Consider the following 27,089-nt stretch of genomic DNA (forward strand, 5'->3'; position numbering starts at 1 on the left):
ACTGATCTGTTCCAACTAATGAACTAACGGTAATATTATGACTTTAAAAGCTTGCCTTGCAAGGGATAGATAATAATAATTTGGTAAAATAGCCAAAATGAAGGGTGGACCGCTTGTCCTTTTCACACCAACAGTGTTCTCGTCCCTTACATGTTTCTTTAGTGTTACCAATACCCAGACGAAAGATTCAGGACAGCGCTCCCACATTCAGAGCGAAAGAAAAACAAAACAAGGGACTGGCTACACTTCTATGCACTCGATGTCCACAACAAAAACGAAAACATTTTATAATCACAATCACTCTTACAACAGTAGTGTAAAGATATTAGAGGAGGATGATGAATCAATTCCTAAACAAATCGATAATATTTAAAGGAATAATTTTCCCATTACACCTGTGAATGAAGAAACATATGATACACAATGTGTGACATTTGTATAAATACGTATAAAGTAAAAATGGTTAAAAATGCGTGACCTGGCACGTTTTAGGCGTGACTAATTGAGTTTGAAGAAAATGGGAAGTCACCAAAGAAATCATGCTCAGCGGAGACTTAGTTAATGGCGCCGCCGAAACACTACGCTGGCGCCGATGTGGTGACTTTACAGTGGAAGCTGGCAGCTAAGCCAGATTTTGGCAGCGAAACCTTATGACGGTAGATGAGAGAAGTGATGAGTCACAAAATAGGTGAAGGGGACAAGTGGCTTGCAAAAGATTTGGAAGAGAAGTATGGTGTGTATGGAAGGAATGACGAACAAACCCTGTTATGGAGGTAGATGTTGAATGCCATGAAATAAAAAGAGATTGAAACTGTTGGGATGAATTATTCTTCGTTGTGTATGTGGAATTAGGTTTAAAAAAGGGAGAAACAAAGAGATACTTAAAAGTGGCTTATTGAATTAAACAGCTAGTTTTCGAAAAGACATTGTCAGCTTATTTTTTCAGTCCTTCACTGACGACAATTATTCTTCAAAGTGAGTCTGAAACAAGTTTCTAAAATTTATCCAGATTTAAATGTGCATATTGCCTAAACGTTTCAAGACCTGGAAACCGTAGTTTTTTTTTTCAAAAATCACATTAAATTCATTGAGATAGTGGGATTTGAAATGTACCGCATTATTTTATTTATATAGTTTAGCAGTCTGGAATGAGCGTCTAAAATTATGTACAGATCCCTAGAGAGTATGAAAATAGGTCGACACAGGTCCAGTAACAGTTATACAGCAACAGTTAGTAGGCTTATGTTTACTGAGCCTAGAATTTTCGAGCTTGCTAGTTATTATTCTTATCAATAATGTTTTTCGATGTGCATGCAAAATAGCAAATCAAAATTACAAAGATTCTTAAAGAGAGAGTTGGCTTGAGCTGCAGGATATGTAAATTTGTGCACTACAGTATATATATATATATATATATATATATATATATATATATATATATATATATATATATATATATATATATTATAAATGTTTGAAATGCATGCTTTTCTTAATGATCAATGAACCATTCCAGTTGCAGTGCAAAATTTGTTCATTTTGAGTTGAAGGAACACCTTAAACAAGTGATTATTCGTTACGTTGACATAGCGGAGGCGTTGCACAATACGCCTCGACACCAGGACTATATATTTAATGCATAATTAATGTACTTTTTAATTCAGGTGACATGAGATTCATGAATGGAAATCACATCATGAGACAAAACAGCGACAACAACACAGAACAAGAATGTGGAAAAAGATCTCGAAAATGTGGCGTGAATGTCTAAAATACGTCTTCAATTGACGGCTCAAACCGAATCGGAGTCTTCTAAATGGTACGACCCTTTTAAATCTTGTATTTTGCCCCTTTGTTTTTTGTTTAATTTTACACAAGTGACTATATTTTTAAGCGAAAAATTTCTTGATTATGTTAGTCTGGCTTAACCTACTTTATATGTAAGAACAAGCCGATTACAGTGGACACGTCAGCTTTTGTTATTGAAAATCGGAGTTCTCCTACACCTGCGGCTCCTCTCGGGGCACGTCACCATCGTTGGTTACTTGAAGAGTGAATATCGTTGTTGTAATTTGCCTTCCGAACCTCTAAAACCGTCAGAATGGTAAGATATCTCAATGTCTAGTTGATTTTTAACGAGAGAAGCCTGTTTTATTCTTTAACGAACGCAATTTCCCGTCAGAAACGCGACGAGAGGGCAAAGGTTGCTGGCGGTGCCATCAGCTGATGTCAAGTTGGAAACGCAAACGTCAACCTTATCGTGCCCTTTTCGTTTGCATTAAACCTGACCACATGATTCTTATTGTTCTTTTGGTGATCTTGAGAAAGAATTTAAGTTTTCAGAAGGCCAACTTTGACTCGGTTTGCCTATGATTACGACTGACTGTAGGCTGGGCTTTCGAACTCCCCAGTGACAGTCAAGTCGGGGCTAACGCAGACCGGGCTGTCATTTTTATTTTATACTACATATTTGGAGACCGCGGATTAGTTTATATATTGCTAGCCTTCCCCTAAGTAGTTTTCGTATTGGCTAATTCTAGCCACTTATTGCAAGTTTCAAGTTGTATGCATAGGTTAAGAACCATACCTTTCCGTAGGCTAGGCGTGAGATGTTGGTTAGATATTTTCCAACTGTTTAGGCTATCTGGGTATTTCTAAGTAACGGATACACGGCGGGTATTTAGTGAGAAGTGGCAGTTTCTTATAGTATTTTGGTTGCTTATTTACAATTTAACGTTATTTTTTGGCGGCCGGCTGTAATTAACCTGTAATTAAACCCTGAAGTCCATCCAACAAGGGGTTTCCATACGCGATCTTCGCAAGACAGAGCACGGCTACATACGTCTGTTTCGAACGGTTCATATCCCGTCTGCCAAGTGCAGTACCTTGGAAACTGGTTTTTTCTACACTTTTAGGGCTTCTGACATGGCGGTGCATTTGTTTGTTGTCGGCCAAATGGAATGTCCCTTCGCTGTGTTTAGTACTGGCCCCGGGGGAGGACGGTACCCATACGTTAACAAGTTATTGCACTTGCCGGATGGGATATGAACCGTTAGAAACAGACGTAGCCGTGCTCTGTCTTGTGAAGAGCGCGTATGGAAACCCCTTGTTGGATCGACTTCTGGTGTTAGTTACGGGTTAATCACAGCCGACCGCCAAAAAATAACGTTAAATTGTAAATAAGCAACCAAAATACTATAAGAAACTGCCATTTCTCGCTAAATATCCGCCGTGTATCTATTACTTAGATCTACCGCTATCTGGTGTTTTAATAAGCATTTCTGATCATTACTGATTGTCGAGACCACTCATTTATGAGTTTCTCTGGTAGAACTAGGGTAAGCAGGAGCTCTGCATTGGGTATTACTTTGGAAGTTGATTGTTCTTATAGTATTTTGGTTGCTTATTAAGAATTTACCATTATTTTTTGTCGGTTGACTGTAATTAACCTTAGACGTTGTACATTGGCTATCCTGGAATGCAATCGTGCACGCACAGTTATAGGGAAGCTTTTGGTAAAAAGTGGAGTTCCTTCACCGGGAGGTATGGGGGGACAGTCCCCCAACTACATAACAGAGCCTGCTAGGTTAGGTTAGGTTTGGGTATGTTAGGTTAGTATAGTTCCTTTTATGATAGGTTTCCGTAGCCAATCCCTTCTTAAACATGTGGCTCTCTGATGGTTTGCACATGCGTGGAACCATTCCATAACAACAACATGGCAGTCCAGTCTTTCTCCCAACTTTTCCAAAACCCCACGTTCCCAAAAGGCTCCCAGCCATGTTGGGTAGATATGAGGTTAATAATAATTGACTGACAATAGACAGAGCCTCCTTCATCAGTAACACTAAAAGTATAGGAAAAATCAGTTTCCAAGGTAATAGTCCGTGCGGAGGTGTTGCTTAGAAATACCCAAAAATCAGTAAATTGTTCCAACAGGAGTAGTTTAAATGCATCATTCATGTTTGAGGTACAGTCATATTCACTAGGTATGTTCATGTCGGTAGTCTTATCACTATGAATTACAAAACATCATAAAAACAATAATAGCACAAGGCCAGGTTATCTAACCTAACCTAACTCAGGATATTAGGTTCTACCTGAGGTAGAACTATAGAACAGCTCCATATGGTGTATTACCTTGGAAATTGACTTTTTCTATAGTATTTTGGTTGCTTATCAAGAATTTACTCCCAGCGATTACCCCCAGAACTTTTTGTCGGTCCCCAACTTGGACTGTAATTAACTTCAGAACTGTTATGTTATTTTATGCTGGCCATCCAATAATGCTATCGCGCATGCACAGTGTTGTAGGGGAACTTTTGGTAAAAAGTGCAGTTTGCTTCATCGGGGGTTTGAGGGGGCGTATCCTCCAGGCTAAGCAACTGCTTCCAATAATGCTTACTAGGTTGTAGGGGAACTTTTGGGTTTGCTTCATCGGTTAGGGTATGTTAGGTAAGTGTAGTTCCTTTTATAATAGGTTTCCTTAGCCAGTCCTTTCTTGAACATCTTTAGGACAGCGGAGGTTCAACTTCGTTTTTTCCCTTGGAGTTTCCCAGACTACTTCTCTGGTTGGGAGCTTTTGTCTCACTTTTAATCACCCTTCCTTTTTTTGCAAGGGTAGCATTCTTTCCCTGCAGCTGTTGTTGTTCTTAAGAGAGTGCCTGTCTCTTTTGAGTTTCCAACATCTCCTACTCTTTTCTGCTCCATTTTCTTCCATCATTCTCGGCTCGCAATAGGACCTCACCCTTAGCAATGGCATGTGCAGTGCTGAAGATTGGTGCTAGAAGTCAAGGGAGAGCGACTTCTCTTTTTCCAGGGACCAAAGGTTGGTTATTTTTCATAAATACACATATTGGTCGTCTCAGAAATACCTCGGCTTTACTCTTTCATCTGGACTTTGTCACCTCCCCCCCCCCAAGGTTTAACGAAGAGTCTACGTTGGTGTCAACTTGCATGCTTTCATGAGAGGTGCACTGGATGTATCTGGGTACAGTATTGGTTTGTCCTGGCGAACTTGTAGCTTAGGCCATAGGATAACCTCCTTTCTCGAGTTTAGTGGAGGTGAACTGCAAGATTTTGATTCTCTTTTGTCAACCAGAGTGAACACCTGGGGTGCTGGTTTATGGCAGCAACAAGAGTCCTCCTGTAGGCTTGTATCAGCAAAACTTAGGGAGGTTGCACACAAGTTTTGTCTTCAGGGGATTGAGACTGGCAGGAAAGGAACTGTAGTACATGGGAGTGCCACTAGGTTCTTCCCCCAGGGATGCTTTTGTGGTCAAATGCAACCATTGACGGGTAGGATGCACACCTTGGCATTACTGAGTAGTAAGTCTGACTTTAGGGCTGGTGTTCAGACACATTTTTGTCACCACATGTACAATCGGAGACAGGTAACAAGGACGGTCCCTAAACACCTGTATAGCGAGAAAGTTGTTTTAAGATTTCCTGGTTCCAAGCTTATACCAGGCTACTGTTCAGCACAACAGGTGGCTCTGGGGTTCTTTCTTCTCCGTGATTACGTTGGTTTAAGCATGGGAAAATGCTTCTCTCATGAAAGGCAACCTCAAACCCTGTCTGTATTGCTGTTTCACCTTTTAGTAAGTAATCTAGGACTTTCCATGTGTTCATGCCTTGTAATATCTGAACCTGCTAGCTCTAGTTAAACTTGGGGTCCAGCTGCTCATAATTTGGTCCCTCCAGGCATTGAGAGTTCTGGCACTTCACGCCTCGATGTTTTCCAGCTTTTCTCCTGACAAAAGGGCTGTCTCTTCACACTCATAGGAGTTCTCAGATACTTCTGTTCCTTAAACAGCTGTATACAAGTCTAGAATAGTCTCTAATTATTGGCATTGGAGACGAGGTATCTCTGTGACCCAGCTTTTGGAAGGCATGGTGTGGAGATTTAGAAATGTCATTATGTATACAAGCTAAATGGGTGTGGGGAACCTACTTGTCAGCTCAGAGAGTACCCAGATTCCGCCTACTAGTGGGTAAGTCTCTTAAGAATGAAGTTTAGTAACCTGGGCCAGAAGGCAAAGTGGAGTGAAGACCGACAGTTGGGTAGGGCTTGCCCCTGTCTGTTTTTATTAAAACCTTGTCAATAAGTTTAAATGGCCGTTCCAGCTCGCATTCTAAAGCTAATTCCTCTGTGAGCAACTTCAGGTTTATATTTTAGGAATAATACAAATTACTTTTAAAATTTGCTAAATTGGATTATTAATTGAACTAAGTGAACATAGAGCCCAACTGAGCAAATGACTTAGGTACTGATTAATAGAACAAAATAAATTTCATGCTATAATTGATTCGTTTGTTGAAACAATAGTATTATTGAAAGCTAAATCATCGAATGCTCCTAATTATCACTTCACCATCCCTCACCAGTCATGCTAAGGTAAAACAATATTAAACAGCAAATCTATTTAATTTATTTGCCTGTATGTTATCTGCAGGTAATGTGGCTACTGTACTTGTAAAGATGAAGAAGTGACAAACTTTTTTCTATACATTGAGATTTATATATTAGAACTTTGAAGCTTGGTAAATTATTCATGGTGTTTAGTTAAATGTAAATTAAGTGTATTTTTGTATGCAAATCAGCTGGCTGAAAATAATTCCTGTAGTGACCAATAGAGGCAAGATAACCTGTGGATAGATGGAATTCAGATACATGGCTATGCACTGTACAAATGTTAAAGCCACAAACATTACTTTATCTATAATTCTCTGTACAGTAAACCCCCTCAGTATTTGCAGGGGATGTACCATCCCCACCCCCACGAATAGCTAAAACCCACGAATACTTAGAACCCTTCTAAAACCACCTAGAACTGCCTATTTTGATAGTTCAAAAAAAAAAAAAAAAACTAAAAATGCTTATACAGGTATTATCCTACTTACGATGGAGTTAGGTTCCAAAAAAACCCATCGTTTATTGGAAAAAACATATCTCGAATATAGCCTAGCCTACACTGTATAGTATACTTTATACATACACAGTATAGTAATTATTAATATCAGCTAATTCTGGAGGTTCATGCAGAGTGACTCATGATAATTCAGTACAAAGAGAAATTGAATAACAAACAAGAAACATTTAGCCTACTCTATGGTACTGTATATCATATACATATACAGTAGCCTAGCCTACATTATACTCTACTCTATATTCACATATCGTATTATACAAACATCAACATAACGAATATGCATCTTTTCCATGGATCTTTAAAATGTTATGCCTTAATTCACTGTATCCATTAATATCATATATACAGGTTGACCATCACTAATCCGGCAATCAGTAGTCCGGAACAATCAGTAATCCGGCACAAATTTCGGCTAGAGTAATTTCTGTTTCCGCACTAATTGTCAAATTTCCCGGGTCGCTGCGCTAACCCGCTCGCCAGCCACTTCGATTTGGTGGCGCTGTGTGCTGCATCGACAAACTTGAGGTGTTAGTAAACGCAGGCATGCTTTTGCTGTTCCATTTTTTACATTTATTATTGTCTTTTGGCCTACGCTATGGTATATCGTATAGGCTACATATATGGTAGCCTAGCCTACATTATACTGAACTCTATCCACATATTAACAGTATTATACAAACATCAACATAACGAATGTGCATCTTTTTCGTGGATCTTTTAAAGTTATGCTTTACTACATTGTACAGGTGTCGTATTGTGCATATTCTCATATTGCTTTTGTATTATAAATTGCGATCAATGTTTTGTTTTGGGAATCTGTAACGCGCTGTTTATTTCGCCGCATTTAACTCGGTTCAGAGCGCTTTTCTTGCTTCTAGTAAGCGTAAATGAATATAGATACTTTATTTATTTGGGACAAGGATATTTTTCGTTATACGAAGTGTTTTTAAGTCGAAATATAACTTAAATACGTCTTGTTGTGACATTAATTTAGCTATTTTTTCGTTAATATATGACGTTCGCTGGAACATCATATATTAACATTTTGGGGGCATGTTTGTTTTGTGTAAAAAAATCAAGATTCCGTTCACTATTTTCTCTTGATTTCATCATAATACAAGCTTTACGTATTTATCTTTTATCGGGCGTGAAAACAACAGTAATTTGTATTTTTTCATGCCCAGTACTTTTGATTAAAATACATTCTCTCCAATTTTATTTACGGTCGAGTTTCATCCATGCTGCCGATGCACGATAATTTATAGTCATTGGCAGCTTGAACATTGTTTTCTCAGCTTCAGCTACAATTTGCAGCTTAAAGTTACTGAAGCAGTATATTTTCTTGCCAATCTTTTCTCCAAAGCAAATAAGGGTATAGTGTAAAAAATATATCAGTCCTATTGTACAGTACTTAACATCATTTGTACCATAACGACAGTAGTTGTTTGACCGTACGATGGTTGAAATACAAGCAAAACAGATGTTATCCGATACGATTAGTAGCAAAACAACAGTTTCCCGTTCGATTGTGTATGGCTGTACGCATTTACGCAAGAGTATAACGTTACTAACAACACTTTTATCATTCTCTTTTACTTTTTTAACTAGCAGATGGAATAAAGAGATGGAGGAAAAGAAGTTGGTCTCTCTCGCTGCCTGCTGCCTGCGCCTGCGCGAGATCTAAAAATATTTTCTAAATATTTTCGTATCGGTATTAATTGCTATCCCCATCGTAAACTCGAAATATCTTAAGTCGAATTATTGTAACTCGAGCACTACCTGTATTTGATAATTGCCTTTTCTTTATTAACCAACTTGTACTGATTTATGGGATATTTTAATTCTAAAATGAGGTGCTTAGCTACTGGGTTTCGTGTATTCTAGCCTAATAAATGGCTAATCCGGCACCCTCCAGGTCCCAATGATGCCGGATTAGTGATGGTCAACCTGTATTCTTATATTGCTTCACTGCTAGACCTGAGTTCGAGTCTCCGCCAGCCAATGAGGAATTAGAGGAATTTATTTCTGGTGATAGAAATTCATTTCTCAGTATAATGTGGTTCGGATTCCACAATAAACTGTAGGTCCCGTTGCTAGGTAACCAATTTGTTCTTACCCACGTAAAATAAGTCAAATCCTTCGGGCCAGCCTAGAAGAGCTGTTAATCAGCTCAGTGGTCTGGTTAAACTAAGGTATACAGGCAGTCCCCGGTTAACGGCGGGCTCGGTTAACAGCGATCCGGTTTTATGGGGCTTGTTTAGCGACGAAAATCTGCAATTTTCGGTGCCAAAAATCACCTATTTCTGCTTATCGGCGCCGATAATTGGGTATTGGCGCCGATACATACCTAATAGAGATGCCGATAACCAAAAATCAGTTCTTTTCAGTGCCGATAACCCCCGAAAATCGCCAAAAAAGCACTGAAATCACGGATTTTTGGTTAGTGGCGCTTTTCGGTTATCATCACACCCTCAGGAACTGAACCCCGCCGATGACGGGGGACTGCCTGTACCTAACTTTGTGATCATAGCGATCAATGTTTTGGTTTGGAAATCGATTATGTGGTATGTTTATTCTGAGCGCTTTTCTTGCTTCTAGTTAGCTGTAAATTAATTTCTAGATACTTTATTTATATGGGGCAAGGTTATTTTTCGTTATATGAAGTGTTTTTAAGTCAAAATATAACTTGAATACGTCTCATTGTAAAATTGATTTAGCTATTTTTTTTCGTTAATAGATGACGTTGGCCGTTTGGGGGCAGTTGTTTTGTGAAAAAAATCAAGATTTCGTTCGCTATTTTCACTTGATTTCATCATAATACGAGCTTTACGTATTTATCATTTATCGGCGTAAAAATAGCAGTAATGTGTTCTTTCATGCCCATTAGTTTTGATTAAAATACTTTTGCTTTAATTTTAATTACAATCAAGTTTCATCCATGTTGCCGATGCACGATAATTTATAGACATTAGCAGCTTGAACATTGTTTCCTCAGCTTCAGCTACAACTTGCAGCTTAAATTTAGCAGTATATATCCTCGCCGATCTTTTATCCATACCGAATAAGGGTATAATGTAAAAATATACCAGTCCTATTCTACTTAACGTCACTTGTACTATAACTACGGTAATTGTTTATTACCGTACGATGGTTGAAATAAAGGCAAAACAGCTGTTGTTATCCGATTCGCTGATAAGCAAAACAACAGTTTCTCATTTAGTTGTTGATGGCTGTACACATTTACACAAAAGTATAACGTTACCAACAAAACTTTTATCATTCTCTTTTACTTTTTTTAACTAGAAGATGGGATAAAGAAATGGAGGAAAAGAAGTTGGTCTACTGTAATTTGGTCTCTCTCGTTGCCTGATTGTACGCTGCTGCCTGTGCCTGGGCGAAATTTAAAAACATTTGATAAATATTGTCGTAGTGGGTATTAATTGCTTACCCCATTGCAAAATCAGATTATCATAACTTGAGCGCTACCCAAGTATTTTAATAGTTTTATCACAAAAAGTGCATTTAGTCATGAAAATGAGATGAGAATACAGTAATTAGTGAATATTTTTCAGTGAAAAATACTGTGAATGGGCGAATTTTCAGCAAATAATGCGAATATATGTTCCATAGAGAAATCCGCAAATAGGTGAGTCCACAAATCGTGAGACCGCGAATATGGGAGGTTTACTGTACATTGGGAATTGCTTACACCCAAAGTTCAGAGGGAATTGTAATTGTTAAATGCATTGGTCCTCCCCTCCTCCCCACTCCCCCTCTACCATAGGCCAGCATACATATATCAAATGTAATATGTATTATGTAATATAAGTTACGTAATGTTTGTAAGCATAAAATAGTCACATGGTATAACTGAAAAATTTTTTATGTACAGTAAACCCCTCGTATTCGTGGGGGATGCGTACTGCTACTTCCCGCAAATAGCTAAAATCTACGAATACTTAAAACCCCTCTAAAAATGCTTATACTTTAGTATTTTAATAGTTTTATCACAAAAAGTGCAATTAGTCATGAAAATTATATGAAAATACAGTAATTAGTGAATATTTCTCAGTGAAAAATACCGCGAATGGGCAAATTTTCCACGAATAATGTGTATATACGTTCCACAGAGAAATTCACGAGTAGGTGAGTCCACAAATAGTGAGACCGCGAATACGGGGGGTTTCCTGGATGTGTTCTTTGAATCAGTGTAAATTATTACGATATAAGTAAATCAACTGTGTACGAAACATGTACCATTTTAAATTTGGTTTTCTTTGGCAGGTGTTGCTGGCTGCAGCTGTGTGTACCCGCAGCGGGAAGGCTTTGGTGTCAAGGCAGTTTGTTGAAATGACCAAGTCACGTATCGAAGGTCTTCTGGCAGCTTTCCCCAAATTGATGACGGGGGGACGTCAGCATACGTTTGTAGAAACAGAATCTGTTCGCTATGTTTATCAGCCTCTAGACAGACTTTACATGCTCTTGATTACTACTCGTGCTTCAAATATTTTAGAAGACCTGGAGACTTTGCGTCTTTTTTCGCGTGTGGTAAGTTTTGTTTGTTGTTTTCTAAGAAGGGAGTTGTCAGAAATTGATGGTGATTTTTTTATCATTTATTGTACCAGTACTTGATCGTTTTAAGATTTTAAGTGCTGTAGATTAAGTATAATAATCAAAACATGCAAATGTTTCTTTTAATATACTGCACAGTATACTTGACTTGTTCCTGCAGGAATGCAAATTATTACTGTTAGTGTTGGTGTAATCTTCAGTATGATGTGAAATTGGTCATTGAAATTTTGCAAGGTAGTTAATTAGTGGTAAAGGGGGTGATTGTAAGAATATCCTCACTCACCTGCTGCCACCAACCACTTTATCTTTGGCTGCCATGTAGTGAGGACATCTTACTGCATTCTTGCTGACTGCTAAATTTTAACTTGTGTTTTTCAGTTTTTTCTGTACTCTGTCACAGAAAAAGTGTGCATAACAAATGTGTGAACGGCATGAGCACATGTATGTTCCCCGTGTTGCACTTTGTTTAGGTGGATCCCCACCTTTTGTAGGGATAGGATCTGCAGCTGTCAGGAACACTTCAGTAGAGGAAGAAGGCGAGTACCATTAGCCTACCACTCCCTACTCCTTGCCCAAATCTCTCCCTGCTATTCCATGTGTGGACTGTGCTGTCAACCAAAAGGAGAGTACTAGCAGGAAGATGAGTGATTGATATGCCTACCCTTACCATGTCGACTTCTAATATCTGCTGTTCCTGTAGAGGAACAGTAGCTAGGGGCAAGGAGAAATGCAAGTGCTTTCCTTCCTCTGACCCCTCATCTTCCTTACCCTTCCCCTGTCTTCTTCATATTTCTCCTTTAGAAAGAAAAGAAGAGTCCTGGAACTCTCACTGAAACTGCATAGGATTTCAAGTGCCTGCTTTTCCTCCGCTTTTGGAGGTGTCGATGTTCATCCACCTAGTTGACCCACGCTTCTCACTCTCTCTCTCTCTCTCTCTGTACATTCTCTTGGAGTGCATGTATAAATAGGGTTCATAATGCAACAGGCCTCAAGTGCACCAGGATGTTCTATGGCACCCAGTTGTGTTGCAACCTGGTCTATTAATGGTCTGCCACAGACCCTGAAGTTGCATATATGTGATAGCACCTTGCTGGTCTCCTGTGACCTCTACTAGTCCTGCTTTCGCTGAACATGGGGAGCTTCGTAGGATAAATGACTATGGTCCATAACTCTGTTCCCCGCAAGGGCTATCTGCGTCATGTTGTAAATGTACTAATACAGGTGGGCACTGATTGTATGCAGGAGTTGTATAAGTGCTCTTGTGGGGGTACACATTAACCCTTATGCTTGATGTGTATGCCTGTGCTTTATCCAAAACTTCTGTGGTGAAGTCACTTCTATCCACATAGGGGCTAGTGTAGTCAGTGCACTTAATACTGTGCACTGTAGGCAATATACTTATGGTTCTGCAGCATCCTTTTGGCTCCTAGCTGCAACCCCTTTCATTCCTTTTACTATACCTGTATTATTATTATTCTCTTTCTTCCATTGTACTTTGCACAATTGTTTCAACATTATTTTCAGTGCTGAATAACTTCATAGGTCCCAGCTCTTGGTCTTTGGCCTAAATTTTATATTCCATTTCCAGTCACCACTATCAGACAGAATGCCTAACCATGACTTATACACTTGTGCTTTTCCTAAGCACTGTCTTGCTAAGTGCGTTTACAGTCCCCAGACCATGCATGTACCATTCAGCGCACAAACCCAAAGGTAATGCTGGGTTCAGTTCTTTGTGAATTTCTGATGTACATTTAAGCAATCTAGGGATAGTGTGCAGGCAGCTTAGGGTTCACAGCATCATAGCGAGCCATGCACACATGATTGGGAAAAACCAAGTCATGGTACCCATGCACAATGTATGCAAACATTCCTCCATAGCTCGTAGTCAGTTTACACCAATTATACGGAAGTCTGCAGGTAGAAACTGGGATTCGGAGTTGTTACAAGTTAACTTGTCATTCAAATACAAAGTCCAATGGGATTATGGACCCCAGTTTTGAGCAGTGTATCATCTGTCTCTTTCATTTTAGAATCCCACTTGCTTTGGGGAATGTGATGAAACACTTTCAGCAGAGTTGGAATGGAGATTATATGACTCTTTGTTAGCTTATTGATCACGGGAAGTAACCACCCTTCTTGACATTTACTTTACCTCTATACTGCTGCCTTCAGTCTTGCTGTCCAACCACTCCAACTCCTTTTCACTTTCTGAAGTGCTGACGAGCTGAAAGTGCCCCAGTACTAGGCTCTAAAGCCAATTGTTGATAAATCAATCAAATCATTCCTTTTAAAATATGGAGCACACTTCCTTGTTAAGGATATACATCATCTCTAGATTGAAGGGGTAGGGATCACAAGTGCTGTTAAGGACCCAAGGTTCTGACCTAATGTCTTCCCAAGTCTTCCAAAACCTCTGAAGACAGGGCCCAACAGGAGGAGAGGTGACTGGGAAGTATAGTAAACCTTCATCTTTTTTCATCCCCTTGCTCTTGCACTTACACTTAAAACATCTTTGACCACCAGAAATAGGCAAGTAATTACAAAGACATCACGAAGGCAGAGGGTACAAGAAAGCTCATTAACCAATGCTGTTACTCTAACTCAAGAGTAAAGACATTGACAGGTATATTAGAATTTGTGATTAATGTTGGTGTCTGTCAAGGATCAGTGCAGATACCTTTGCTGTTTGTCGTAGTTATGGAAGAAGCTACTACAAGGTAGTGTAGACAGTGGTTTCCCCTGGAAGTGCTTTATACATGTGACATAGTATGTGGTGGAAGTTTAAAAGGTGAAGATTGAAATGGAGAGGAGAGAGCTGAAAACCAACTCAAGTAAAATAAAGCTAATGGTGACTGAAAAGGAAGAAGCAAAAGAAAGAACACACAGGAAAATGGCCATATGATTGTTGTGGGAAAGGTGATGGAATGAACTCGGTATCTTGCATTAAAAGATTTTGATGCCCAAAGTGTTACAAGAGCAAATGGAAAGAGAGGGCAGTCATGCATCCTGTTGGATTAGATGGGTAGGTTTTAAAAGGGGTTGAACATTTATCTTACCTGGGGAATACTCACTGTGGACGGCTTCGGCCTTGGAAGTATGTGTTGAGTGAGCAGTAAGAGAGAGAATAGCTGCAGAATGGATGAATATAAGAGAGAGACTCATGGTAAGTAAAAATATCCCACTGGTAGAAAGAGCAAAGGCTTTTAATGGGTACACATGGCAGTCACCACCGTACTTACGAACATTCATAGATATGAACAGACGGTCACAAGTTCAAATTTTGCTCTTTGTGCCTATTCTGCTAGTAAGAATCTTTGCAAAAAAACAGAACACAAAGACACGAAGAAGGATTTGTTCCTTTAACTCCTTCCCTGATTATCCCGAGTATTTTCTTGAATAACTACCATGTATTCTTCTCCTGATTTAACTCGTTGTGTGATGAATTGACATTTTCTATATTTTTTCTCCCCGATAGGAAACAGTATGTATTTTTGTCAATAGATGGCAGTGTGCATTATTTACTTGAACTTCCAATGTCAGGTGCTGCTCTTGCAAAATTCTCTCCAAATTCTTAACTTTCAAAGCATGGAAAAAATACAGAATTTTGAATGTTGCATGAATCAAATTTTATTTTCTTTTTACGTTTCTAGCATCCAAAGTAATTCTTTATAACTGCATTATGTAAAAATTCAGTGAAAATAGTATATATGACTCCCGAGTTAACTGGGGAATGCAAACATCAACAAAAATTATGCACTACATATTAAAAACCAACTACAACAATCCAGAAATCACAATGGCCATCAAGGCATAACTTGTTTTGTAAGTGGAGTGGTGACTGTACTGCTTAAGTGGAACGTGAAGGTTAAAAACCAACTTACGAACAATTCAAGATACGAATGGCCATCCGCAACGTAACTCGTTCGTAAGCAGAGTGATGACTGTACTGCTTAAGTGGAATGTGAAGGTTCATAGCCAGAGTACAGTGGGAAGATTTGATTGCTAACGAGGTATTGGCAGAGATAAGTTGTGTCCAGACATTGGTAAAAAAAAAAAAAAAAGGGGAGGGCTTGGGTATATGATGAAAGGGGATGAACAGTAGAGCTGAAAAGTAGTAATAGGGATGTAGCAGGACAAAGACCTATAGGAAAGCCAAGGTAATCATGGAAGAGGTGATAAATGAAGACTTAGACCTAATAGTTGGAGTTGAGGCAGTGTGTGTACTAGAAAGAAGACAGTGTAGAGTACCCTTTTCATGTCTAACCTTAAAAGGAGAAAATTGATAAGGCACGTGACGATTATCTGGAAGATTGCTGCCGAGAAGATATGCATATCAAAATGCGTGTGCAGTATTTGCAAATGGCATTAAGAAGTCATCAGGACAGAATGGGTGCATTCTTTTCAGGGTATGGTGTAAATATTCCAAGAGGTTGAGAAGTGCTTGGTACTCCCAACAAATATTTGCTTCTTTTGCTGTGCCTCATAGGGGTTTTTGCCATCAGTGCAGCTCATTTGGTAAACTGTAGGCATTACTGAATGGCCTTTGTAATGTCCCTTCAGCCCCTAGCTGCACCCAATTTTTATTTTTTAGCCTTTTACTTTTTTGTAAACCTTCCTGCCTAACAACTCCAACTCTTTCCAGTGTCTTTAGCTCTGAATAGTTGAAAGTGCCCCAGTTTGTGGCTTGACAGCCCAAATTTCATAAAAGCAATCAAGAGACTGTACATGTAACCATTTTGAAATGTGCTTCATATTAATTACTAGCATTTCATCCATCACTATTTGACGCTTCTCTCTTACACCTTACTTGGCAGGTAAGGTTTCGATAGGTATTCCCTCTTCACTGTAGTTTCTGTTGTTTCCTAACTGTTTTTTCAGGGATTGCACTTTTTGATTTCAGCTGAATTCTAATTAGAAGTGTAGCCATTTTGGTATTAAGCCTTTTTTGCTGGCTTCAGTGTCCTGGGCTAATGTCTCCTGCTGTTTCTCTCTCATTTTAATTCAAGGCTTTATACAATATAAGGAGACAGTCTGTCAGGATTTTGATATCTGGTAATCATTCAGTTAGTACTCCTGAAACACTTAGCTTTTAATCATGTAAAAACTACTCAAACTCTTAAATATGCTAATGTTTTTCCTACAAATTGTCTAGCAAAGTTCCCGTTCCTCGCAGACTGACCTTTATTTTCACAATACAAAATTTAGTTTTCTTTGTGATTTTTGTATTTTTAACTTTTCTTAAATGGCTTGTAACTGCCTATGTTAGTGTAAAAAGTACTGAAAATTACTTCAGTCATGTTCGCAATTATAAATGTGTGTTGGAAAGAGCAAAAAGGAATTTTGAAGTCTGAGAGCTTTTGGCAATGCATTTGTCAGACCCAGGGTATCTCTTCCTGCCAAGGACCATGGTTATCTGTGTGGGATAGTATTCAACTGTGTATCCTGTTGTTTTTTTTTTTTTACATGATAATAAAAGGAATAGTGCTTCGCTTATATATTGATGGTTAAAGTTTATTGATCATGTTATTGTTGCTATTCTAAAATGCTTCATAATTTAGTAGAATTGAATTCTTTTATATTTAAAGTTTTTTTCAATGTTTCAGATACCAGAATACTGCCGCAACATGGAAGAAAGTGAGATTCAAGAAAATGCATTCCATCTCATATTTGCTTTTGATGAGATTGTGGCTTTGGGATACAGAGAGAGTGTTAATTTGGCTCAGATTCGAACATTTGTGGAAATGGACTCTCATGAAGAGAAGGTTTACCGCGCTGTTCGAGAGACCCAGGAAAAAGAGGCGCGAACAAAGATGAAGGTATGTAATGTGTATGCTGTTTGTAAGTGCTGTTTTGGGAAAGATATAATTTCGTTATTCAGGGAAGTGTTCCATGAAATGAAGTAAAAATGTTGAGACGGGAAATAAATATTGTTATTTTGTAAGTTTTAACATTTACATGATTTTAAACATCAAACATCATTAATTTTTTGGTAAAATTTTCCAGTGAAAGTTGTCAAGTTTTGACAATTATGAAGAGAGGATTGTTGAAGAGCAAATTATAGTGTGGGAGCAAAATATGAAAAAGGCAGTACTGTGCGGTACAGCTGACACACAATATAGCATGCTGTGTGTGTTTGTCAATGAATCGGGTTCTTGTTCGTCTGTCTGTTTCAGATATTTGATTTTGGCAAGTGAATTATTAGCTTAATTGTTTTATTCTTGAGTAGTGAACAGGAAATTACAGATTGGGTAACATATGTTCCTTGGTTTATAATTTGTCAATTGAATGCTGTTTCATTTCAAACAGAATTCAGGTTTTTCTGTTTAAAATACAAGTTACTTAGATTTCTAAAATTACTATAATTGGTTTTGAAAAATGAAAAAATATTCTGAAATTGCATTTCCAGGAGTCCCATTGTTCTTTAGTGTGGTATTTCTGTTTTTGCATATGCACCAATGCAAGATTAAAAATTGCCACATACTGTTATATTATTTGTTGTTTTGAACTTTCAGGAAAAAGCCAAAGAACTCCAGCGCAAGCGTTATGAAGAATCTAAACGAGGAGTCAAATCTCCAGGATTTTCTGGTGGTAATAGTGGAGGATTTGGAATGTCTGGAGGTTTCGGAGGGAACTCTGGTGGATTCACTGCTCCAACAGAAGCTATAACCCCAACACAGGTAAGCTTTGGAATGTTTCTTTGATTAATAGAGTGATGTTTTCCATGGGTAGTAGATCTTAATCCTGTAAAACACTTATTTTTGAAGAATAATGTATACTTTTTTTTTCAGGAATCTCGGCCTGCCACCATCAAGCCATCTGGCCCTAACCGTGCCATGAAGTTGGGTAGCAAGGCCAAAGATGTTGACTCCTTTGTGGATCAGCTGAAATCAGAAGGAGAAAGGGTAGTTTCTGCTACAGAGACTGTCAACAAGTTGGCTCCAGTTTCTACTCCACAAGTTGATGTGGAACCGTAAGTATTCATTTTAATTTTAAAAGCAAAGGCATCATGAAATTAGGGTAATATGGAATGTTGGAATGGCCGTACAGTCTTACAAAAAGGTACAATAACATATTGGTAACAAAATTACATAATGTACAGTGAATACATTACATCTGGATTGTGAGGGGTGGCTTTTAAAAAAGGAATATTAAATTTTCAAGTAATGTATCTGATTGGTATTAGAGAGCTTCACTAATAGTTAATTATAGTTCTGCTGTCAGAGTTGAAAAAGCCTCTTATTTGTCAAGGCTTATTAAGGCTTCTGTTGACTGAAAAATTTTCTTATGTGGTATGTTAGGTGTGTACTGACCAAAAGACTTACTTGGAATGATACACTTCATTAAATGCTATGAAAAGTTCACTGGTTGTCCAGCTAGATGGATCTTTATTTACGTTGAGTCTAAGGTCAAAATATAATGTTTTTACAAGATAAAATGATTTCATACAAACCCATTAATTTTAAATCTACTTTTTCCGTTTAATGGCTCTTGTAGCTGCACCAGAAAAGAAGGCCCCACTGTGCATGCCCAAAACTATTCAACTTCCATATACAAACCGTACTTTGATACTATTAAATGTGGTTTTGTTATGGAAGTTTATTATGTGTAAATAAAGAGACCCATTCCTTGTTTGTAAGTGAGACATTTGATGAGATGGGAATTTAAAACCTGCTTTGATAAAGAGTGTTCAGATTCATAACTGAAGTTCATTGGGAAGATCACAAGAATGATTAAGTTAGCAGAGAGATGTGGTGTCCCTAGGCTACAAGAACAAGGCTTGTGATTGCAAAGATTACAATGGTTTGGGCACGTGGTGAGAAGAGAGGTGGAACACTTGTGCCGTAAAACAGTAGAAATGGAAATCGTAGAACAAAACCTTGTTGGGGGGGGGGGGAACAATGAAACCCATGATAAAGAGGGTACATGAAGACATTGGCCTCTGGGAGTTCAGGGAGAAATTACACTATTCAAAGGACAGTGGAGAGAACTCATTTTGCATCCAATCTCACATAGGGAAAATCTCACATAAAAATGTTTATGGTGATGATGGGGTGAGAGGTATGTAACTTAATGAACTTTAAAAATGCAGTACCAATCTGCAAATAAACAATAGGGTTGGCCAGAGTTAAAAATGGACAAGAAAAGGTGAGGTTTGAAAGAGAAATGGAAATGGATAAATAAAGAATTGTAAAGCAGTACACATGTTTATCAAAAGGACACTATAAAAAACATTAGGGCAAATGTAATAAGCCAGAGTTGGTTACATTACTTTTAATTCAGTAAATTGATGGCTACTCCATTTGATACATGCCACTGTGATTTGGCACTTAATTTTAGCAAACAGCAAATGTAGATTGCAGACAGAGATTCTTAAAATTAGTTTTATGGTTCTATAATTTTCAGCTTAGTTTTACACCTTTAAATAAGTGGTATTACACTAATCTAGGGTTAATTATAAACAGGATGATCAGCTTGTACATTTATTAAAGTACACTCGGTCTAATTTCATCAAGTTTATTACCATTAGATAGATATAATTGTAATTAGACTGAGGATGTATTAAGAGGAATTTTGGAATGTCAAAGTATAATGTCTAGATTATTTTTACTCTTTCAGGATTCATATTGTAATGGCAGAAGACATTATTGTCCGAGCTGGGAGAGATGGTGGCTTGCAGAACATGGAGGTCCAAGGTATCTTGAAGCTGAGAATTTCCGATGCAGACCATGGCTATATCAAAGTGCAGGTAAGGAATTTTATAAAGATAACTTGCTTTTAGTGAACTGTCAGAAATTATTGTATTCAATAATATGCTAGTTTTCCAGCATTTTTAGGTTTCATAACTAACAATGAAATTGTTACCAAAGTTTTCCAAATCTGGGGTGTGCACGAAACAGATGTCATGGTTTAGTAAACCAAGAAATAACTATTCCTGAACCTGAGTGTTGACTATCATATTCAGTCCTGACTCCACTTATCTTAAAAACAAGTCAGTTTCCTATTAAAACTTCCAAATCCCTTCATTGTTTTAAGGAAGTTGATTCCTATTTAAACTTCCACATCCTGCCATGATGAGTCAGCATTTAAATGTTCCTTACATCCATGACAGTATTGCATATCCTCACAAATTTAGAACAGACAATTTAACAGCAAATTAACCTCTTTAGGTCTTATTCAGAAGATACATGTAGGACTTCAAAATATCAGCCTAGCTGTTATAATTTTGTCCATACAGTATTTAAGTGCAGTAGGTTTTCGTGTTGTATAGCTATTTTTGTTTACTAAAATAGCTTTTACTTTGGGTAAGTGGCACAACATTTTAATGGACCTCAGGATAGCAGACTTCATTACTTGAAGGACTTGTTCATGCCAGTAGAAATTATAAAAACTTTTTGCATCTCTCTCTCTCTCTCTCTCTCTCTCTCTCTCTCTCTCTCTCTCTCTCTCTCTCTCTCTCTCTCTCTCTCAATTGGAAACATTTTCTCCCATGAATATCTTCTTGTAAGTGAACTGTTCAAGGCAAATCACTGTTATTTTCAGGTTGACCTCTCTCTCTCTCTCTCTCTCTCTCTCTCTCTCTCTCTCTCTCTCTCTCTCTCTCTCTCTCTCTCTCTCTCTCTAATTGGGAAACATTTTCTCCCATGAATATCTTCTTGTAAGTGAACTGTTCTCTCTCTCTCTCTCTCTCTCCTCTCTCTCTCTCTCTCTCTCTCTCTCTCTCTCTCTCTCTCTCTCTCTCTCTCTCTAATTGGAAACATTTTCTCCCATGAATATCTTCTTGTAAGTGAACTGTTCAAGGCAAATCACTGTTATTTTCAGGTTGACAACTGTGAAACTAGACAAATTCAACTACAAACCCATCCCAATGTTGATAGAGAACTTTGGCGCTCTTGTGGACAGATAGGTATGAAAATGTCTAATAGGCCTTTCCCAGCAAACACTGATGTTGGTGTACTTAAATGGCGCTTCCAAACAACAGATGATTCCCATGTTCCTCTTTCAAGTAAGTACAGTACAGCTCTTTGGACATAATCAGGTGGAAAAGTTAAATAGGGTGAAATATAGTTCCTGCTGAGATGTGGATGGCAATGTTTTGCAGAAAGCTTTACTTATAATTGCCATAAATATTTTTCTTTTTCCTAGTTAACTGCTGGCCACAAGAGAATGGTGCAGGTGGCTGTGATGTTAATATTGAATATAACCTGGAGAACACCGAAATGGAATTAAATGAAGTGACTATAACCATCCCCTTGGCTGCTGGAGCACCTCCTCCCGTTATTAATGACTGTGAAGGTGAACATGAGTATGATCGTGCCCACTGTGCCCTGGTTTGGAGGATACCCATTATTGACAAAACTGCACCAACTGCAGCTATGGATTTCACTGCCCGCGGTGTTCCAGATAATTTCTTCCCTGTTCGTGTGAGTTTCAGCTCTACTCGACCATATTGTGACCTCAAGGTAAGAATGTTGGTGGTATAATTTGTAAAATGTTTACTCAAAACTCTCTTTAATTTTTTTTTTTTTTTTTTATAATAGCCATTATAATTCAGAAGATGAACCCTATTCATATGGAACTAACTACAAGGGCCATTGACTTGAAATTCAAGCTTCCAAAGAATATGATGTTCATTCAAAAGAAGTAACAAAAGGTAATGGGAAATTCAGAAAGAGACCAGTCATTAGAAAAACATAAATTAATAATAATGTAAGTGAAATATTAAAATACAACTTGAATTGTATTAGGTAGTAATGCATTGCATCTCTGCTTGAACTTTTGAAGTTCCAATTGCACAACATCCTCTGGGAGGCTGTTTAACAGTCCAACAGTGTCAGGAGTGAAGGACTTAGTGAACTGGGAAGTTCAACAGTGAGGCACATTTACTGCATATTGGTGCTGCCTTTCAGCGAATCTGGTTGCTCTCGGCATGAAAATGGGAACGGGGATTAATTGTGAATATGAAAGATCTGTTAAAATACAATTTATGAAAAAGTGACAAATGAGACCATGTGTCGATGGTCCAAGTTATAACTGCTAATATTGTATTAGGCAATAGAAACCTACCACCATGAGTTACTCTATCTAAAAGAGATAAATATCTGGCAGAAGCAGATATTCATAGCAAAGAACAGTATTAGTAAAGGAAGCACAAATGACCTGCATTGAGTTTATCACTGTTATGGATATATGAGGCCTTACAAACAGTACCTAACTTTTGTGCAGTTTGCTGCAACTTTCATTAGATGTTTCTCAAAAGTAAGATGAGAGTTACACCTAGAATAGTTAAAACTTCACTCATTCAGCAAAGTCCCAGTCACCTGAAGGGGAGGATGGGGTGGAAAATCTGGACAAGATTTGCTAATCAATAGTGTTCTTGTTTTACTAGAGTTCAGCCTCATACCCCACAGACTACTCCATTCACTAATCCAGTCCATGTTCTGATTGATGCTGAAAACAGGAACAGACTAAAGGGAACAGATGAAAAAGAAAGCGACAAAGGTAGTTACTGCAGTGAACCTTTACTACCATATGTAGTTTCCCAGTCAAAGTCACACCAAGTGGCAACACTCCTGACTGGTCCTTGGTGTGGAGAGGATGTGGAGGTGAATAGAGGATCATATTCAAGTTCCACCTAAGTTCCCGTAGGTAGATGTAAACATAGAGGTGTCATAAAATTTTAGATTTGTACTCACAATTAATAGGGGAATAATTGAACAGAATAAATCCATGAAGATGGTAACAGTTTTGGGAATATTTTATGATCAAATATTAATAGAACTCGAAACATTTCTGAAGCCAGTGATAAAAACATTCAAGGTATATCAAAACAAATTACATGTGCAAGCTACATTGGTTAAAACAATTGTACCAAATAAATAGAATGATAAATAGTTAATGAAATGACAAGAAAACTGGGGAAAACAAAATGTATTTCCATGAAAATATTGAATTCACATGCAAGATTGGCCTAAATACCAGTCCTGAAATGCCTGCTTTCTGAAAGAAGTAGTGTCAAAAATTGCTGTATGTAAACGAAAATAAATGCAAATAAATTCCTGTCCCAAAGTCTTACTGGAATACTGTTGTGTACTGTAATACACAAAATAAATTAGTCCCAAAGATTTACGTGAAAATTGTTCAAGCAGTTGAGCAGTTATTTAGTACTTTATCAGCAGATCACCCCCAGTTAGAGAGTGAATGCCTGTAGGTTGCACAGGCACTGGGGTGGTCAGACAATAATTTAATTTACAGTAGACCTTGAGTGGAAGAGAATGGCATTGCTGTCCATGAATAATGGATTTGATGTGGTTTGCTATTTCTTTTTCGCTCTCTTCCCAGTGCCTTTGTTCAGTATCATGAATGATACTAGAGTATCAGGGAATATAAAAAAAATTTTAATTCAGTATCAGTGAAATCTGGGAGATGTTGAATTTGAAGGTAGCTTTAGTTATAATTATCAAAAAGCTAAAATGATACTCAGTGCTCCAAATGTAGACTGTGGCTTATACCAAAGAGTGTACCCTTTAGAAGTTTTTAATACAACTCTGGTTTTTTTTATCTGATTAACCTTATCCCCCACCCCCACCCCCACGAAACTCGTACACTAATTCCAGTTGGAACCGTGCTGAGTAGTTTCAACTCGTGTGTGGTCTTGTTTGGCTTTGGAAAGTTTCTAATATTTTGGTTATCAGAGAAGATATAGAATTTATACGAAACTATCACAGATACAGTATATCAAAAGTGAGAGTTGTAAATAGTACATACAACATATCCATATCATTCATACTAGGAGGATTTTTTTAAGGCAGCACTCTTACTCTTGCTGTTAAGGCAGTCTCCAAATGGATCCATCAGAAAGATTTACAATTAACTGCTTGTAAAACAGATGTTGGATTCACTAGGCAGATGGAAACTGTCTTGTAAAACAGATGTTGGATTCACTAGACGGGTGAAACTGTGGGATTCATCATAAATAAGCTAAGAAACTTTTTGTTTTTAGTGTTGTCAAGGTGGGGTTTGGGTTAAGCCGGTGCGCCAACAAAAAATTGTGGTATATAAGTTGACCTGGCATACAGATAAACACAAAGTTCATAGCTCAAAACTCTGTAAGTTAGGCCTGTGCTTGCCACATAGTTGGACCCCAAAACACATATTTGGTAATAGCCTACACCTGAAAACAAGCCACTTAGCCAGTGAGAAAACAGTGAACATAGAACCTTCAGTACATGATATTATGGTTTACATTTTATAATGAACATTTAGCATAACTATACAGTACTGTATAATTAAAATAGCCATCATAAATCTTGGAGTACCAGTGAATATGGGGCGCTATTTTGATTACTTGACTGAATTCACTGGGATCTGCTGACCTTGCATCAGTAGTGCAGACAGTTTCACCACGCCACCAACCTTACATTTTGTGTTTTTCAGAACATAAATAACTCAATGATAATCTTTATGTATAGATGGTAAATGTCTTCCATATATGTAGTTTATCAGAGAAAAACTTAGGGCTGTTGTGCTATGGGTCTGAAAAGCTACTAGAATTCAACCTCTCAAGGTTCTTAGCAATCCAATTTTGTAAAGGTTGGAGCAGGGCAGATCTTTTCAGATAAGGCATCTTAAAAGATTGGAGGATATTGTAAGCTACTTGCTGCTTTTGAGTCTATAATGAAAACAGGCAAAACCTTGGGACAGTTGCAAGATACCTTGAATGCCAAATCCTTCCAAGAAATTTTGTTAAATTTGAACATTTTTAATGTACATATTCAGATATTGAATATTTGAGGAACTGGTATTGAGGTGTATTTGTTTTATACTCTTCTTGATCTGTCAGTTATTTCTCAAAGTGAATACTGTATACACGCTAAACATTTTTTTTTTTTTTCCCTCTCTTTCAGGTCTTAGGTGTAGTGAGCACATCAGATGGTGCTCCCATCACTTTCTCTCAAGAAACGCAGTTGAAAACAAATGTGTACGAGATTGATTAGGGTTGTTACTTGTTGGTTATGGTGCACAATAACTATTAAATTCAGATGTTTTATTACAAACTTAATCCATGTACAGAAGGCTGTAGGAATAGGTTTCCCAAGCCAACATAATGTAGTTTATTGTTATCTTCATTCCTATTCAACATTTTCACTGCTGATTACCGGTAAGTGTATCAGTTTCATGTGAGTAGTTAGCAAGCTGGAATGAATGACAATACATAAATGCTTTCATCCTAAAGACAGGAATTCAATAAGTGCTTAAGATATATTGTACAGAGAAGCCATAAGTTCTGTATATATGGTACACCATCCCTCTTTAGTTTAGTTTCTCCCTCACATTCCATCTATTCTCTTAACAATTCTTGTCATGTTTTGCGTCCTCATAATGCAGTCTCCTTTTATTTCTGACCACATAGTATGATTCCAGTTAGTGTCAAGTTGTTATCACTATGACTTAAATTTTTCCTAATGTCCTTAATAATATAAAGCACCTATGTTGGTAGCTATATTGTCTAGTCATAATTGTCAGAGTCATCGTTGGTTATGAAAGTTGTTGAGAGTCATGGTTTTGAAAAGGCCTCATAATTCATATAATGAGAAAAGTATTTCTGATGTAAAGGTGGTATTGGTAGTTTTAATATCTTTAGGGCTTATCTTGAATCTTGGCATGGATGATTCGTTGGGTTGATTTGGCCTGAGGTCTTACATTAATGTTTTTCCATAAATTTTGGTGACTACTTTAGAGATATGGTCAGGAATTAAGTTTTGACTGTCTTTCTTGCCTTTTATCCTGGTATTGATTTTGTTTTTTCTTTTGATGTTCCCAGTATTACTTATTCTTTTTCTCCATGCTGGATAGGCTTCCTCCTCAAGGTTTCAGATGGGATGAGAGGGACAGATGAATTTGATGATAGGTGGCACATGCTAACCACATTTGATGAATACTATTTCATTTTATATGATAAGGATGTACATAAAGATTGCCTGGTAGTGAATGCACTTTTCTATGGTACCTTGAAATGGGAGTTTTGTGACAATGTGCTTTTATTTTTATTGTGAAATGGGTCTATTTTTATTGTGGGGTACTCTATTTTAATTTACTGTTAATAAGAAACATTTACTAAAAGTTTAAAATCACCAGAGGTGATGATTTTGGTAAATTGCTGGAACCTTTAATAACCCAGCTTGTTTGTTGATCAAAAGAAGTCTGAGTAGGTTTAATTTGGAGCTTTTGAAATAATACTCTTAAAAATTGTAATTTTTACCACATATTGTTACAGAACTTGCATTTAAGGTATACGTATTTAATTCATGGCTTAAGGGAAATGAGGTACTATAGGTACAAGTTCTGAAGCAGCCTTTGTCCAAATGTTGTATTAAGGTTTAAGTTATGAAATTGTTGGTAATTTATAAGGAAATTTACTGGTAAACTTGAAATATTTTTTTTAATATACATTGTATATGATATTCATTAAAGATATGAAAGCCAAGAATGTCTCGGTACTTTAACCTCATTGTCATCATATTTTGCCTCGTCCTCTTCACTTTGGTAACCTTGCATCATTAACCCTTTAAATTCCTTTGTGGTTTC

General features: G+C 37.6%; 1 protein-coding gene across 2 annotated transcripts; it reads left to right on the top strand.

Annotated features, from left to right (window-relative positions):
* The first annotated feature begins 1,567 nt into the window (after window positions 1-1,567).
* On the top strand, window positions 1,568-26,988 carry deltaCOP (coatomer subunit delta). Of its 2 annotated transcripts, none has more exons than XM_067113360.1 (9): window positions 1,568-1,819; window positions 11,214-11,477; window positions 17,108-17,320; window positions 18,017-18,181; window positions 18,293-18,474; window positions 20,121-20,250; window positions 21,324-21,507; window positions 21,648-21,964; window positions 25,409-26,988. In XM_067113360.1, exons 1-9 carry the CDS (start codon window positions 1,817-1,819, stop codon window positions 25,496-25,498), a joined length of 1,548 nt encoding a protein of 515 aa, XP_066969461.1. In that variant the 5' UTR covers window positions 1,568-1,816; the 3' UTR covers window positions 25,499-26,988. The 2 variants fall into 2 exon arrangements, with proteins under 2 accessions (XP_066969461.1, XP_066969460.1); XM_067113359.1 differs by having other exon boundaries at window positions 1,779-2,104.
* Window positions 26,989-27,089: the final 101 nt, after the last annotated feature.

This window comes from Macrobrachium rosenbergii, chromosome 12 (assembly GCF_040412425.1).
Source record: "Macrobrachium rosenbergii isolate ZJJX-2024 chromosome 12, ASM4041242v1, whole genome shotgun sequence".
Taxonomy (NCBI): Eukaryota; Metazoa; Arthropoda; class Malacostraca; order Decapoda; family Palaemonidae; genus Macrobrachium; species Macrobrachium rosenbergii.

Bases quoted from the DNA above. Each gene is read 5' to 3' on its own strand.
- deltaCOP (XM_067113360.1), top strand. The intron at 11,478-17,107 runs GTAAGTTTTGTT...TCAATGTTTCAG, and splicing joins TGCGTCTTTTTTCGCGTGTG to ATACCAGAATACTGCCGCAA. The intron at 21,965-25,408 runs GTAAGAATGTTG...CCTCTCTTTCAG, and splicing joins GACCATATTGTGACCTCAAG to GTCTTAGGTGTAGTGAGCAC.